The sequence below is a fragment of the Carettochelys insculpta genome, chromosome 23 (assembly GCF_033958435.1).
Source record: "Carettochelys insculpta isolate YL-2023 chromosome 23, ASM3395843v1, whole genome shotgun sequence".
Lineage (NCBI taxonomy): Eukaryota > Metazoa > Chordata > Testudines > Carettochelyidae > Carettochelys > Carettochelys insculpta.
Window position 1 is genome coordinate 12,216,048 of NC_134159.1, and position 14,208 is coordinate 12,230,255.

The window sequence follows — 14,208 nt, forward strand, 5'->3', positions numbered from 1 at the left end:
ATTATTTGCACTCCCAGCCTCCCTCCCCTCTAAATAAATGCCGCCCCACTCTCCCAGAACCAGGCATCCCCAGCACACCTCCCCCCATTCCAATTCAATGCCGGCAACTCACCAAAGCCGCCAGGGCCGCCACCACCACTGCAGGGGCTGCTGCTGCAAACTTCTCCCACCAAATGTTGGGGTGCGTGCACACAGTGGGCAGGCAACACTCAGGAGGAGCCTCATTTAAAGGCTCCAAGAGCCACTTGTGGCTCGACAGCCATGGGAGGGCCACCACTGTATTCGCCACAACGCAGTATGTTATTCACCACACGTGGCGAGTGGAGAGCATACTGGACACTGCAGCACTAGAGCTTGAACTTTTGGGTCACAGATTGTGCCTTCCATGTCTGTACATCACGGAGTATACTGCCAGGGCTTTAAAATACAGCCACTTACCAGGAGAAAGCCAGTCAGCCCTAGCCCCCAGAGTGGACTCTGGATGAAAATGCATGTTCTACCATGTGTAGGGGTTTGGGTGTGCAGCTAAACGGACATCCGCCTCAGCGGTTCGAGCACAGGCCTCTTAAACCCAGGGTTGTGAGTTCAACCCAAGGCCATTTAGGGATCTGGGGCAAATAGATTTTAAAATAAAATGGGGATGGTGCTTGGTCCTGCCAAGAGGGCAGGGGACTGGACTCGATGACCTTCCAAGGTCCTGTCCGGTTCTGTGCGATGTGCCTCTCCATATATTTTATTTATGTTTAAACCCCATCCCTACCCACACCCCAACCACTCTTCAGTCCTACAGGGGTCCTCTCTGAATGGACACATTTGGGCTGGCAGAGTTCCCCTCCCCGCCATGTCCCACGTGTGTGAGCCTAGCCAAAGTCTCACCCTCTGCAGACAAAACCCTCTTTGTAGCCGCTCCCTTTCAACAGGCTGTGGAGGGAGATCAGCCCGAGGGGGAAGCGCAGACGAGGCAGGAAAAATGAAGGGGGGACGTGAAAGGGGGGGGCGGGGGGAGACCCGAGCCAGGACTCGGGGAAGTGGGAGCCGAGGGGACGGGGGGCGCGGGGACGGGGCACCTGAGGGGACGGGGGGGAGGGGGCGCCGAGCCGGGGCACCTGAGGGGAGGGGAGGGGGCGCCGAGCCGGGGCACCTGAGGGGAGGGGAGGGGGCGCCGAACCGGGGCACCTGAGGGGAGGGGGAGCGAGGGGAGGGGGAGCGAGGGGAGGCGGACGAGCCGGGCACTCACCCGCCGGCGAAGAGGTGGAGCAGCGTGTTCTCCTGCGGCGCCCCAGCCATGGCTCCACTGCCGGCTCCTGCAACCGGCACCGCCGCTATCTCCCCAATGCGGCTGCGCCGGCTGGGCACAGGGCCAGGACCTCACGGGGGAGGAGCCTCGGGAGTCACGTGAAGCCGGGGAGCGTGAACCCACCAACCACGGCCTGAGGCGGTTGGGACCTTCGCGGGGCGGGGCGGGGGCGCTGGCACTGACGTCACAGGGAAAAAAGAAAGCTGTGGTGCTACGTTAGGCTGGGGGCGGTGGGCGAGGCTGGGGGCTTGTGGGGGAGCGTAGGGAGATTGTGAGGTGCAGTGTGATGGGGTGTAGGGGGATTGTGAGGTGCAATGGAGTGGGGTGCAAAGAGATTGGGGGTGCAGTGGGTTGGGTACAGGGAGATTGGAGGCCAATGGTGGGGAGATGATGGAGTGCAGTGAGGTTGTACGGTGTAGATCAGGGGCTGGTGCGCTGGGGTGCATGGAACAGAGGTGCAGATTTGGGGCTGGTGCAATGAGATTGGAAAGGTTGTACAAGAATATGGTTTTAGTGCTGGCTCATTGGTGCTGGGATGCACAGCAGGGGTGTGGGGGGGCACAGGAGCAATCAGGTAGGGGTGTACTTGGATCTGATATGCAACAAGAAGTGGACGTGGGGTTTCAGCAAGCAGGTAGACAGTGCACTGAGACTGTGAGTCCACCAAGGAGGCAGTTTTTGCAGTGGAACTGGATTACGTTAAGGACACAGTGAAATCAGCTTGTACAACAGGATTTTGGGTTCACTGGGCCAGGACTTTGGGAGAGATGAAAGCTAGGGTGCAATGGTGCAAATGTGCAGTTTTTCCCACCTCTTGGTGCTACAATATGGTGATCAGTTTGCAGATATTTAGGCCTCCAGATGGGTGCAGATTTGAGAGCAGAGGGTTGATAGCGTGGGGTAGAACAGTTCCAACCTCAAAGCCACCCTGAGGTAAGAGAATCTAATCTGATCCTCATTCCCTTGTGACTGCCTGGCTGGGTGGTGTTCCTGGGTAGTAGAGTTGAGTGCATTATACTACTACCATACCTGCATGAAGTGAGCCAGATTGGGTAGGATGAAAGCAGTTTGTCCCAAAGGTATTTTACTGCTGACTTATTTCAGATGAAATAAAGGAAAGGCTGCATCTTTCCCCTGAGTAATGTCAGCCTCCATTGCACATCTGATATCTCCCTCTCCCTCAGACCACTCACCAAAACTGTCAACTGCCATTCCATCCTCATTATGCTCCTCTACCAGGCATTTGATTGAAACCCTCTGCTTGGTATTGACAGCCTAAATTTTGTCATTCAAAAATCATGAGTTTGTCTTAAAGATAGAACATTAAATGTGTTTTCTATTTTCATTTTTTGTTTGTTTGTTTTTTTTTTTTAATCTTTCAGGGACCCAGCAGTCACATTTCACAACTTTTCTCCATAGGCATGAGGGTTTAGAGGCTTTTGACTTTAAAAAAACACTCTGACTTCCTCACAATCGGCTTTAAGAAAAAAATACCAGACAAAATTACAAGACTTGTCAACAGTCTCTCTTTCTCTCAAACACACACACACACACAAAATGGCTACTCAAGTTATTATTACTCACAATGGGAGCATGCAAAACAAAAAAGTTACCTTGTGAAATTTATACAGGAAGATATACCATCTCATAGAGCTGCCACTTGCCTGCTCTATCACACCCCCTCACAGATTTTTTTATTTTTTTAAAATCTATTTGCTATAGATTCCCAATGGCCCTCTCAAGGATTGAGCTCACAACTCTTGAGTTTAGCCAGCTGATGCTCAAAGCACTAAGCTATGCTTCCCTCTCCTTTGGGCTTTAGCCTATGAACTTTCCCATAAAAAACACACAGACACTTTGATCTGGATCTGTAATGTCTTTACTGAATGTTGAATAGTAACAAAGAGGTAGCTGTGTTAGTCTGTACTCCAGCAAAACAAAGCAGCAGAAATGTAACACTTTAAAGATTAACAAAATGTTTTATTCGGTGATGAGCTTTCTTGGGACAGTCTGTATTGGGAAATGAGATTGATCTGATGAAGTGGGCCTGTCCCACGAAAGCTCATCACCAAATAAATAATTTTGCTGGTCTTTAAAGTGCTATATTTCTGCTGCTTTGTTTTACTGAACGTGTTGATGGTATAAATCAAAATGTAAAGCCACGCATGGTTGGGCCCTTGGCTGATGTGATACCTACAGTGTGCCATGTAGAGCTATGGGCCTGATTCAGGAAAGTAATGGGACTTTTCACATGGCTAAACTAGGCTTGTGTTTAAATATCTTGGGCCCATGTAAACAGTAATTAATAAGCAAGTCATCCTCTGTTCCCTGCCAGATACAGTTGGGAAAGCAGAGACTTGCCAAAAGCACAGACATTTCTAGGCAGGTGTCAGATAGAGAACACCTCGCTCAGATATCAGCTCATACGGACAGTGCTGTGTCACATCTTTCAAAACAAGAAAGCAGACTAACACGGCTCTCTCTGTGTCACATCTTTATTACTGTAGAGAGTTAGCACACTTTCTAATATTGAATGAAGCACTAATTCAGAAATATACCCGGAGACAGGGTTATTATAACAAGTGTTTTTACAATATTTATGAGTGTAGCATCTGGACGGAAGACACTCGGGTACAAACCTGCAGATTAAATACTGCTGTGCTGTTTACCTCCTGCACCACTATCTTTCTTTAAGCACTTACAGTGTCTCTTTGTAACCTGACCCTAAAAGCTAGTGCCAGGAATCTGTGTCTGAATCACTTTAATGCTCACTTATGTCGCACTTTTCAGCCACAAATTTCAAAGCACCTTCCCAAAGTACTCTGTTCCAGAGAGGTTCTTCCCATGCTTATCACCCTATTGTCTGACTTCAGTCCACTAGTTAAGCAAACTACCTTTGTTTGTTCTTTCCTCCTGGCCCTACCAGGAGAGAAGCACATGCAGAGGAGCATCTTGTTTTGCTAGGTTATTTCAGTGTTAGTATTTTTAAATGCGCCTGCCACAGCCCAACTGGAACCTAGGACCTTAGTGCAGAAGCTCCTACATTCTGAGCTAAAAGCCAGCTGGCTCTCAGCTAAGGTGTGAGAAAAGACTCCTTCTTCCACTGTGTGAATGTTCTAGGTGTTACTAAATGGGACAATGAATCGCCCCAAGAGGTGTGTGAGTTACACTGTGTGTTTATGTTAGCCAAGGCAGATCCCAGAAATGGGCCTTGCCCTTGGAGTGGAGGAGATGAGATTTGTGATGGTTTTGGGCAGGAGGACAATGAGTTCACTCCACAGTCTCAGACTGGCCTGTAGGCAAGTTCTGTCCCCTCCTATACAGCTCTAACCTTACCAGAGAGTTCCATTGTGAGTTGTGAACTCTGATCTTCATTTCAGTGTGTTAGGTGATTTTTTAAATATCCTTAGGTCCAGGCCATGAAGCATCTTGAAAAGGACTTACTTTGCAACTGCTTCACACCAGTGTAGAGAGCAGAGGATAGGTCTGAGGTGCTCACAGCAGCTTGCATTCCTGAGGAGAAACACTGCAGCCTTCAGTACCAGCTGGAGTTTCCCACATGCTAAAGGCTTTTCATGCTCCGAAGGTTTATCATGTTGCTGTGGTCCAGCTGAGAAGCAATGAAGGCAATAATAACTGAGGCCAAGTGACTGTTTGCCAGGATGGGACAGAGTCTTTTAGCCAGGCAGAGATGATAGAAGGCAATACTCGCAGATGCCGTTACGTGAGATTTTAACATCTGCAAGGAATCCAAGGGTACACCAAACTGACCGCTCGTGAATGTGTACCATAACCAAAGGAAACCGTACCCTAACTGCAAAGTCTGACAAAATCTAGGGTATTATTCCTTATTTGCAGGTGGGGAAACCGAGGCACAGAGAAATAGCAATTTGCCCAGGTTTGCAAGCTGTCAGTGGAAAAGTCAGGAATAAAATCTAGTGCTCTTATAGGCCAATTATCTGAACTACCCACCACACAGTTCCACCTCTCGCTCATTTTACCCTTTCATTGCCAAAAATATTTCAAACCACTGAACTACAGGAAAGTTGTGGTTTAGAGACAAAGGTATTTCTTACATCAATAACTGCATGTTTTCTCTGGAATGCCCATGATATATTGATTTTCTTACTAGGGTAATAATCAGGCTCTTTCACTACAAAGGATCACACAAACTACATACAACTCATTGGAATGCAGCCACCTCTGGGGCAGAGGCAGGCAGCTAAGTTGAACACAAGAAATAAACTTTAGCTATGGACATAGGGGCAAAACCCAACCATTACAAAAAGCGCCATCAGATTTTAACAGTATTAAACAATTGGTTCAGTCCCTGTCATCACAAGAAATAAGAATCCACAGGTTGCAAGTCATTATAAAACTAATTTGTACAGCAGAGTAAACCCGGTGTATTAATAGAACTGTTCTCAAATGCTGTGAAGAGTACTATATATAAGTTATTCAGGAGCATCTGACTATAAATAGCTTTGCAAAATGGAATATTGTGGGTGGGAAAATTTAAACTTCCTTACTTGTGTTATAAAAGGTCCCGTTCTGATTCCAACCTGTGACGCACTTTGCTGGTACTCTAATACCTTTCAGCACCAGCAATCTCAGTGTCATGTGTTTCAAGGCACCAACTGCAGTCCCAGAAAATCTTTCTCTCGCACAGCTCTCAAGAGGCAGCGGTCAGTTCTGGAACAAGCCCTGCACAGGGCTAATGCTGGAAGTAGTCTAGTGTCAATCAGCTGTTTTCAACTGATGTACTGCAAGAACTGTCCAAGTGTGCTATGAAATTGTGTCAATTTCCCTTTGCCAGTGCTCTTTGCAGAGCCACCACTGGAGGGTGGGGGTGGGGTGAATTATTGATCCTGCGGCAGCTGGGCCTCAAGCAGCAAGGCTGCCTGAGTCCCAGCTAGCGTGGGGTTCATCAATTTCCCCTCACAGTGGCTCTAAAAAGAACCGCTGCAAAGGAAAATGCAGACCCAACAGGGGCCTATTTGTATCAGGAGGCAGCTGAAATTCTGCTTCCTGCCCCAAATGGGCTGGCGGTGAGCCTGCCCCGCTCTTCCTGTGGCAAGCAGGGAGGGCGGGAACTTGTTGGAGCTGGTACATGGTTTAAATGTTCATGCCTCCTCCCCCCATGCCCCTCTTGCATGAGTAAAAAGTAGGTGTGCTGTGGAATTGTTTATCTCACTGAAGTGTCATGTTACTGACAATTCACAATAATGTGCTAGCACATGTGGCTAGTGTTTCTTTGTTTTATGATGACATGATATTAAACTATAAGGACCAAGTGGAGTAGGGATCACTCCCCAGACAGGGCTGTCACTCACTCAGGATTTTCCTGGTTGTGTCAGGGCCCTCCTGCACTGGCTTGTGTCAACACTAGACTTTTTGAAAAGATCCACCCACCCTGTGTTACCATGTCTCTCCACTCACAGGAGCAATGACAGGGATGCTAGTGTAGACAGGGCCCTGGCATTTTTACCACCAGGTTGTCTAACCACACCAGGGTTTGAGGCTGCCTGCATTAGACACTCCCATCATTGCTACCAGGGGAAGCATCTGTGCTGTTTGAATAAGCCAAGTAAAAGTCAAGAGTTCTGTTTACCTATTTAAACCAGGCAGTTTCCTTCCCATCCATTGACAGGCCTGGAGAAGGCTCAGACAGCTGCACTCAGCCACGTGATCTAGTTGGATGTTTCTGAGAGAATATCAATAGTGATTATCTGTGTTTGTATTTCACGGAGACATGATATCAAGCTCCAAAGTTTACATCCAACTGAAGTCAATGGAGGAACTTTGTCCTTACATTAGTGCAATGATTTATACCCACCTACCGGCAGACAGGTAGCCACGAGGAATGTCTGGCTTTTAATACTGATGTTTTAATCTCAGGGAAAGCATTACAATATGCAGAAAGACCCTATCACTTTTTGCAGACACGTGAGTTTTCTCTTGTCCCTGACGATGCCTCTGTAGTAATACCTCTGCAGGTTGAATCCAGAGTTGAACTTCATGTCTCCCTCATGGGACAAATGAAATAAGGGTCTGAACTCTCCCAAATTTGGGGCTACATCTACACTAGCCCAAAACTTCAAAATGGCCATGCAAATGGCCATTTCGAAATTTACTAATGAAGCACTGAAATACATATTCAGCACCTCATTAGCATGCTGGCAGCCGCGGCACTTCGAAATTGCCACAGCTCGCCACCACACTGCTCATCCAGATGGGTCTCCTTTTTGAAAGGACACTGGGAACTTAGAAATCCCCTTATTCTTAACAGCATATAGGAATAAGGGGATTTCGAAGTTGTCGGGGTCCTTTCGAAAAGGAGCCCTGTCTGGATGAGCCGCGTGGTGGCGAGCCACGTCAATTTCAAAGTGCCACAGCTGCCAGCATGCTAATGAGGCGCTGAATATGTATTTCAGTGCTTCATCAGTAAACTTCAAAATGGCCATTTTGAAGTTTTGGGCTAGTGTAGACACAGCCTGGGTGTTTTGTGTTCTCTTAATCACTGACCATTTGCCCAATATTTGTGTCAAACTTTACTCGTCATGATTTTTTTCCCCCCAGGTCATTGATCAAAACGCCAAGTAGTGTAGGACCAAAAAGAGATCCCTACAGGATACCCTACCAGATCCCACGAGCAACATGATGGCTTGATAATGGTCTCCTGTTTACAATTACACTTACAATCACATTACCAGTTTTTAATCCATTTACTGTGCCTCATGTTGAGTTTGCATCATTCTAGTTTATTAATCAAGATGTTTGCTGGATATCAGCTTAGTTCCCCATTAACAAGTACAAGTGCCTACTTTGTTCAAGGCCTCTGCTGAGACTAAGGCCTTGTTGAGTAAACTAGTGAGTTTAAAGCAGCACAGCTGTATCATGCAGCTGTGGCACAGTAACTCACTCTTGTAGCTGCTCTACACCAATGGGAGAGAGCTCTCCCATCAGCACCATAAAACCAGCTCACCAAGCAGTCGTGTCCCCTGTAAGCTGAGACCCGGGGAAGCCACCTCAGAGAGATACAAATGCAGCCCAGCTGATTAGCATCATGTCCAGCAGCGTGTGATTCTGCTGGTGGTATACATCAGCACCGACCTCAGTGCACATAACACAATTTCTTCCACATATGGATGGCAAAAATTAGAGGGAATGTTGCTGAGCGATAGTAGCTATATCAGCAGGAGAAATGCTGCTGCCAACATAGCACTGTCCACACTGCCGCTTATGCCAGTGAAATATTTACCGCTTGGGAGTGTTTTCCTCACAGTCATCAGCAAAGTACGTTTTGCCAACAGAAGAAGGTAGTATAGACCATCTCTCCAGCACGACAACTATGCTGCTCTTGCATGTCAGATCAGAAACTCAATACAGAGAGGGTTCTTCCGTTGCTGTAGTCAATGCACCTCTCCAAGAGGCGGTAGCTTTACCAACCTAGCACTGTCTACACTAGGGTTAGGTCACCTTCACTGCTTCTCTCAGGGGTATGGCTTTTTTACATACCCGCGAGACACAGCTACCTCTTTTCAGCGTACACCAGCCCTAGGAGTTTGCTTTGACTATCGTCCATGGCTGTGATTGCAGCTCATGGTGAAACACCCAAACTAGCTTGACTCTAACTAGCCCAGTACCACAGCAGTGAAGCTACAGCAGTGTAAGCGCCAGCGCAGGCTGTACAAAGCGACACAGTATGCCTGTGGCTTGCCCATGCCACCATGGCTTTGCTCTTCCAGACCTGAGCTAGCTGGCTTAAAACTAGCTCAGGTATGTCAGCTGGAGCTGCAATCATACCTGCAGACTGTAGGCTAGATGTATCTCAAAGGCTAAAACAGGACACTGAGGGAAGGTTTGTATGGCTTTGAGCATTCTTGGTGGGCCCAGGACTGTAAATGGCTGTCTGTAGGCACTCTGAAGCCTACGAACGCACTTCCTGCATACATAAATGTCTGTTGGAAGTAGCAGTTGAACAAGCACAAAGAGAAGCAACTTCTGAAGACACATACTGACTGCATGGTCTCCATGCAGCTCAGGATCTTGAGTCTTCTGTCTGTTCTGTCCAGACTCCATGCAATTCTTGTGTTTTCTGTGTAGTTCTCCTTGGTAAGTCCTGTATGTTTATGCAGCTCCATAGACATGCCTGTCCCCCAGATATACGTAGGGATCAGTGCTGGGAATGCTGAACTATGTGAAGTATGTAAGAAAGAACAATGGCATGCTTCTTCCTCTGAGCGATCCTACTGGGCCATGTGAGAGTTTGGGGACAGGAAAGTCTGGAAAAGAGGTAACTTATCCAGCTTCAGAACTGACTCTGTGACCTTTGCAGGCTTATCAGAACGTAGGCAACTAAGCAAGCCTGCTTGGTGTGTCTCCTTTATGTTTGCTGACAATATTGACCCAACCATCATATGATCTTTGAAGCTCTTCCTAGGGTCAACAGCCTCTGAAAAACTAATAAACACTTCAACTTTGACCAGACTTTTCCTGACCTGGCAGCTAGTTACCAACACACTGCAAGCCCATGCCTATGCCACCTAATAACAGCCACCTCATTACGTGGACTGTACTCTTCCCTGCTACAGACTTCAGTGCACTCTTTGCAGCTAATTCCATCCCTTGGCTCCTGGGAACATGTGACCCCAGAGACAAGAGACTGGCTCGTAAAGGGGTGGGGACTGAAAGTATGCAGCCAGAAAGGAATGACTTTCCAAGGGCATGGGTGCCTGCTGCCCAGTAAGAAGGATCTAACTTCCAGGCTGGAGGATATGAGGAAGAGTGCCCATTTTCTAGTCGAGAAAGGAGCAGCTCTGGAGTGGGGAGGTCTAGGTTGCTCATCTGGCTGCCAATCAAGTCAACAAGCCAGTTTATTGAAAGGGAAACACTGAAATAAAGATGCAGGGTGTGTGATGGAGTGCGTTCACAAAAGACTCCTTGAGATGTTCCCAATGTGTGGCTCATGCCACTGACACCCACCTTGATCTCTGGGGCTCCCCACCGTCCTGTCCTGCTGGGCCAGTTCTTTTGGTCTCCCCCAGCCCACACACAGAGTTGAGGTTACCATCCCGCTGCAGAGCAATGCAGACACTGATTCACTTCAGCTCTGAGAAGATCTAGGGCACAGCACCCAGGAAACCTACCCCCCCAAAAGCAATCAAAACTCCAAATAAATCCACCTTTTTCTGTGCACCAGATGTGCACAGGGACAGCTCATCAGGTAAGCCCCCTTATCAGTGAAACAGTGGTAGTCCTCTCCATATAATAGCTAGTTACACTGGGCTTGATTATAAGCAAGAGTTATGAAGCAACACAGCTGGATTTAAGTAGTTATAAGTAAAAGCAGACAGATCAAAGTGAGTTATTAAAATAAAAGGAAAACACATAACTAGCGCTGTTCCACTAAGACTCCTGTTACATGTAAGTTCTTACCCTAAACAGCTATTCTCATATCAGGTGAAAGCTTTGAGTCAGAAATTATTTTATTCCAAATTGGGTCTCCAGTTCTTTCACCCCTTAGGGTGTGTCAAGCAATTTCCAAAGTAAGCTGAAGATAATGGAGATGAAAGTTTCCCATTGCTTAAACAGACTTTCCGCCAGGCAGGAACCCTTTTGTTTAGCAGTCCCCCTTCATGGAAAAACACAGGGAAAAAATGGCTTTCTGCACCAGGTCATATAATCACATGTCCTTCCAGAACCAATCGCCTTTTAGGCTTAAAGAACAAGCTGTTTACAAGTCATTAAGCTGATCACCCACTCGTTTGGGCTGGGGAGCATCAGTAATGGCCTTCATTAGCACATTTAAAATTATAAACAGACATACACTCTATATTTCTAACCTCACATACAAGAATGATACATGCACAAAAATGGGATATACAGATTCAGCAGATTATAACATTAAAATTATAGGTTACAACAGGTATTTTGTCCAAAGCATCTCAGAGTTATACATATTTGTATTCAAGAGCCAATTTTCATAAATCATGGTTGGGGGGGTCCATCTCAGGGTACACTGTACACAACTTATGTGAACTGTACACAACTTAGGAGCTGCAGTGCCCTCAGGACTAAATAATAAAAGAACCTGTGTAATGCCCTATAGAACTATGTGAATGGCAGGGTTTTTTTGTTGTGCTGGTAATGCTGAAAAAATTATGGAGGGAAACAGTTTTGGATGGACCTGAAAATGAAATTTCTCTCTCAACTGAAAAGTGAAAAAAAGGAGTTGAAATGAAAAAAAATTGTTTTGATTTTGAGGTTTTTGTTTTGTTTTGTTTTGAGTTAAAATAAAATGACAGGAAATTTTGAGACAAAGACATTTTGAATTAAAATCACCAAACTATTTCATTTAAAAAATGTCAGAAAGAAATCTGGAGTTTCTTCCAAAGTGAACAACTGGGGGCAATCCATGCGAATCTGCAAAACGTTTCTGTACTGCTGAGTCTCCATTTTTGACCCCCCCCCACAAACTGTGTTTTGGAAAGAAAAAATCATGCAGCTCTAATCCCATGGGCCATGAAAGCATCAGCAGGGACCAGTTTAATGGCATTCCAACCCACCCTTACTGGTGGGGTGACTTTCTGGGCTCTGGACCAAGCTTAGGAAAACATCATCCCCAATGCCTAAACCAGCCCCATCCAAGAGAATTAGGAGGAAATGTTCACTTTCCACCGCTTTCCTGGCATTTAATTACAGCTCTGCTCTGGCTACTGACACGGGATAAAGGATGTAGGGTGAAAGAGCTAAAAGCACCAAAGTCACTGATGTGCACAACACATGTGGGGGGGGGGTGACAGCACTGGGGGGTCCCAGGGGCAAGGTGGAAAGGGAGCCCAGCTCCATGCCCTGAAAGAGGTGGGGCCAAGGGCAGAAGGGGCAGGAACTAGGGCATTCTGCCCTCAGTTCTACCTGGACCAGGTTGCTACCCCCACCCCCACTCCTTCACAGCCGTGTGCAGTGGCAATACAATGTTACCATGGCATTTCAAAGGGGCTTGGATCTCCAGGCCCCTTTGAAACACCAGTTCCCAGGATAACTGCCTCCTTTGCAACAGGCACTTGGAGGGAACATTGACCATAAGCTGGGCATTTTGGCTTTTCCCTCCCATCTCAGGCCAGGTCTACAGTAGACATTAAAGGCAATTGTAGGTATGCAATTCTAGCTATGGCAATTGCTTAGCTAGAATCAACCCATCTACAATCAACTTACCTGGCCACCCTCACAGACGGAGGTCAACAGGAGAAACTCTCCTGTCAACCTCCCTTACTTCTTGTGATATTGAGGAGTACAGGCATCGACTGTCATCCCCTGATAGTTTGATTTAGCACATTCCTATTAGGCATGCAAAATTGAACCTCTGGACGATGGACCCTGACTGGGTCCATCTTCCACCGAGTGAAGATATATCCCTAGTCACCTGGCAGAAGCAGATTCTCACCTCTCCCACAGGTCAAGCTAGAAGAAGCTACATTTTGTGTTTCCAACTTAGATAAAGGTTACTGGGAATCTCCCCAGGCTGACAAGTATCAGAGAAGGAGCCGTGTTCGTCTGTATCTTCAAAAACAACAAGAAGTCCTGTGGCACCTTACAGACTAACAGATATTTTGGAGCATAAGCTTTCGTGGGCAAAGACCCGCTTCGTCAGATGCATGCATGGGGAGGTTCCAGAGGAGGATTTGAAGAGGGGGTCTCAGTAAAGGGCGGGGCCAGACCTGACAAGGTCTGTTCAGTCAGGGTAGAAATGGCCCATCATTGGCAGTGAATGTGGAGCTCTGAACATCAAGAGAAGTGAAAACAAGTCCATTCATCTGGGGGATGTGGCCTATTGTCAGATGCTAATGTGGAGGTGTGAACATCGAGAGCAGAGAAACTGCTTTTGTAAGGGGCCAGCCACTCCTGTCTCTGTTCAGTCCTTGGTTGATGGACTCAAATTTGCAAATGAATTGCAGCTCAGAAATTTCTCTTTCCACTTTATTTTTGAAATTTCTTTGTTGTAGGATGGCTACTTTTAAATCTGTTACTGAGCGTCCAGGGAGATTGAAGTGTTCTCCCCAGGCTGAGCAAACCAGTTCCATTCAGGAGCTGCTCTCCTGAGCTAGCTCCTGGGTTATAACTAATTTCTTGGCTGTGCTCTTGTACATTTCTGGGTGTGTTCGGAGGGACACTGTCCCATCTCTGGGTGAGGGTTGCTTAAGGTTGGAAGGGGATGGCATTTGGGGCTGAACTTAGGGTTTAAAAGGTGCTGATTTTTTTACATGGCTGTAGATGTAAGAGAGGGATTACCCCTGCTCTCTGAGTTATAGGAGAATGGCTAGTCCTTTTGCATGTGTGTATCTAGGGTTATGTGCATATAGAAGAGCAACTCTTTGTTATTCCAGCATTTGTGTGGATGGGACAGGTGGGCAGGGCAGGTTCTGCAGAAGAGAGCTCATCCCACAGTTGTTTGCATGAGTGTGTGTTACTATGTATTAGTGCCCATTGACCCAGTGTGTGCCAGGAGCCCTGCCGAGAAGTTAGTTATAACCCAGGAAGTAGCTCATGCGCAGCTCCTGGATGGAACTGGTTTGCTTAGCCTTGGGAGGTGCCCAGTAACCTTTCTATCAGCTGGAAACAGGAAATTGGATTCTTCTATCTTGACCTGTGAGGGAGGCGATAATCTGCATCTGCCAGTGACGGAGAGGGGAGGGGAATGCCAGGATGCCCAGGTGATGGACAGTGCTCCCTTGAATTTTTTCTAATTTTGTTATGACGCCTAAGCATGTGAAGCTGTGCACCATCAACAGAAACCCATGCTGCCCACAGTTGGTGGCTCTGGGTGTGCTGCTAATCAGCTGGGTGGGATCTGAATCTCTCTGGGCTGCCGCCCAAGCGCTCAGCTTCCAGGGAACACTGGTGCTGGAGGA

The 14,208-nt window shown here is 47.1% G+C and overlaps 1 protein-coding gene across 3 annotated transcripts in view; it reads right to left on the reverse strand.

The window, feature by feature from the left end:
- The window catches only part of SLC25A33 (solute carrier family 25 member 33), a 39,003-nt gene extending 33,155 nt beyond the window's left edge, over positions 1 to 5,848 (reverse strand). Inside the window, exon 1 of one of the 3 annotated variants that reach the window (XM_074975598.1) lies at positions 5,827 to 5,848. Coding sequence is in view for 1 of the 3 variants with exons in the window: in XM_074975596.1 (XP_074831697.1) it covers positions 1,238 to 1,287 (50 nt within the window). In the remaining 2 variants the exon portion in view is untranslated. Of the gene's footprint in view, positions 1 to 1,237; positions 1,321 to 5,826 lie in introns of those variants that run through there. The other 2 variants (XM_074975597.1, XM_074975596.1) reach the window with 2 other exon arrangements.
- Between the last annotated feature and the right edge of the window lie 8,360 nt (positions 5,849 to 14,208).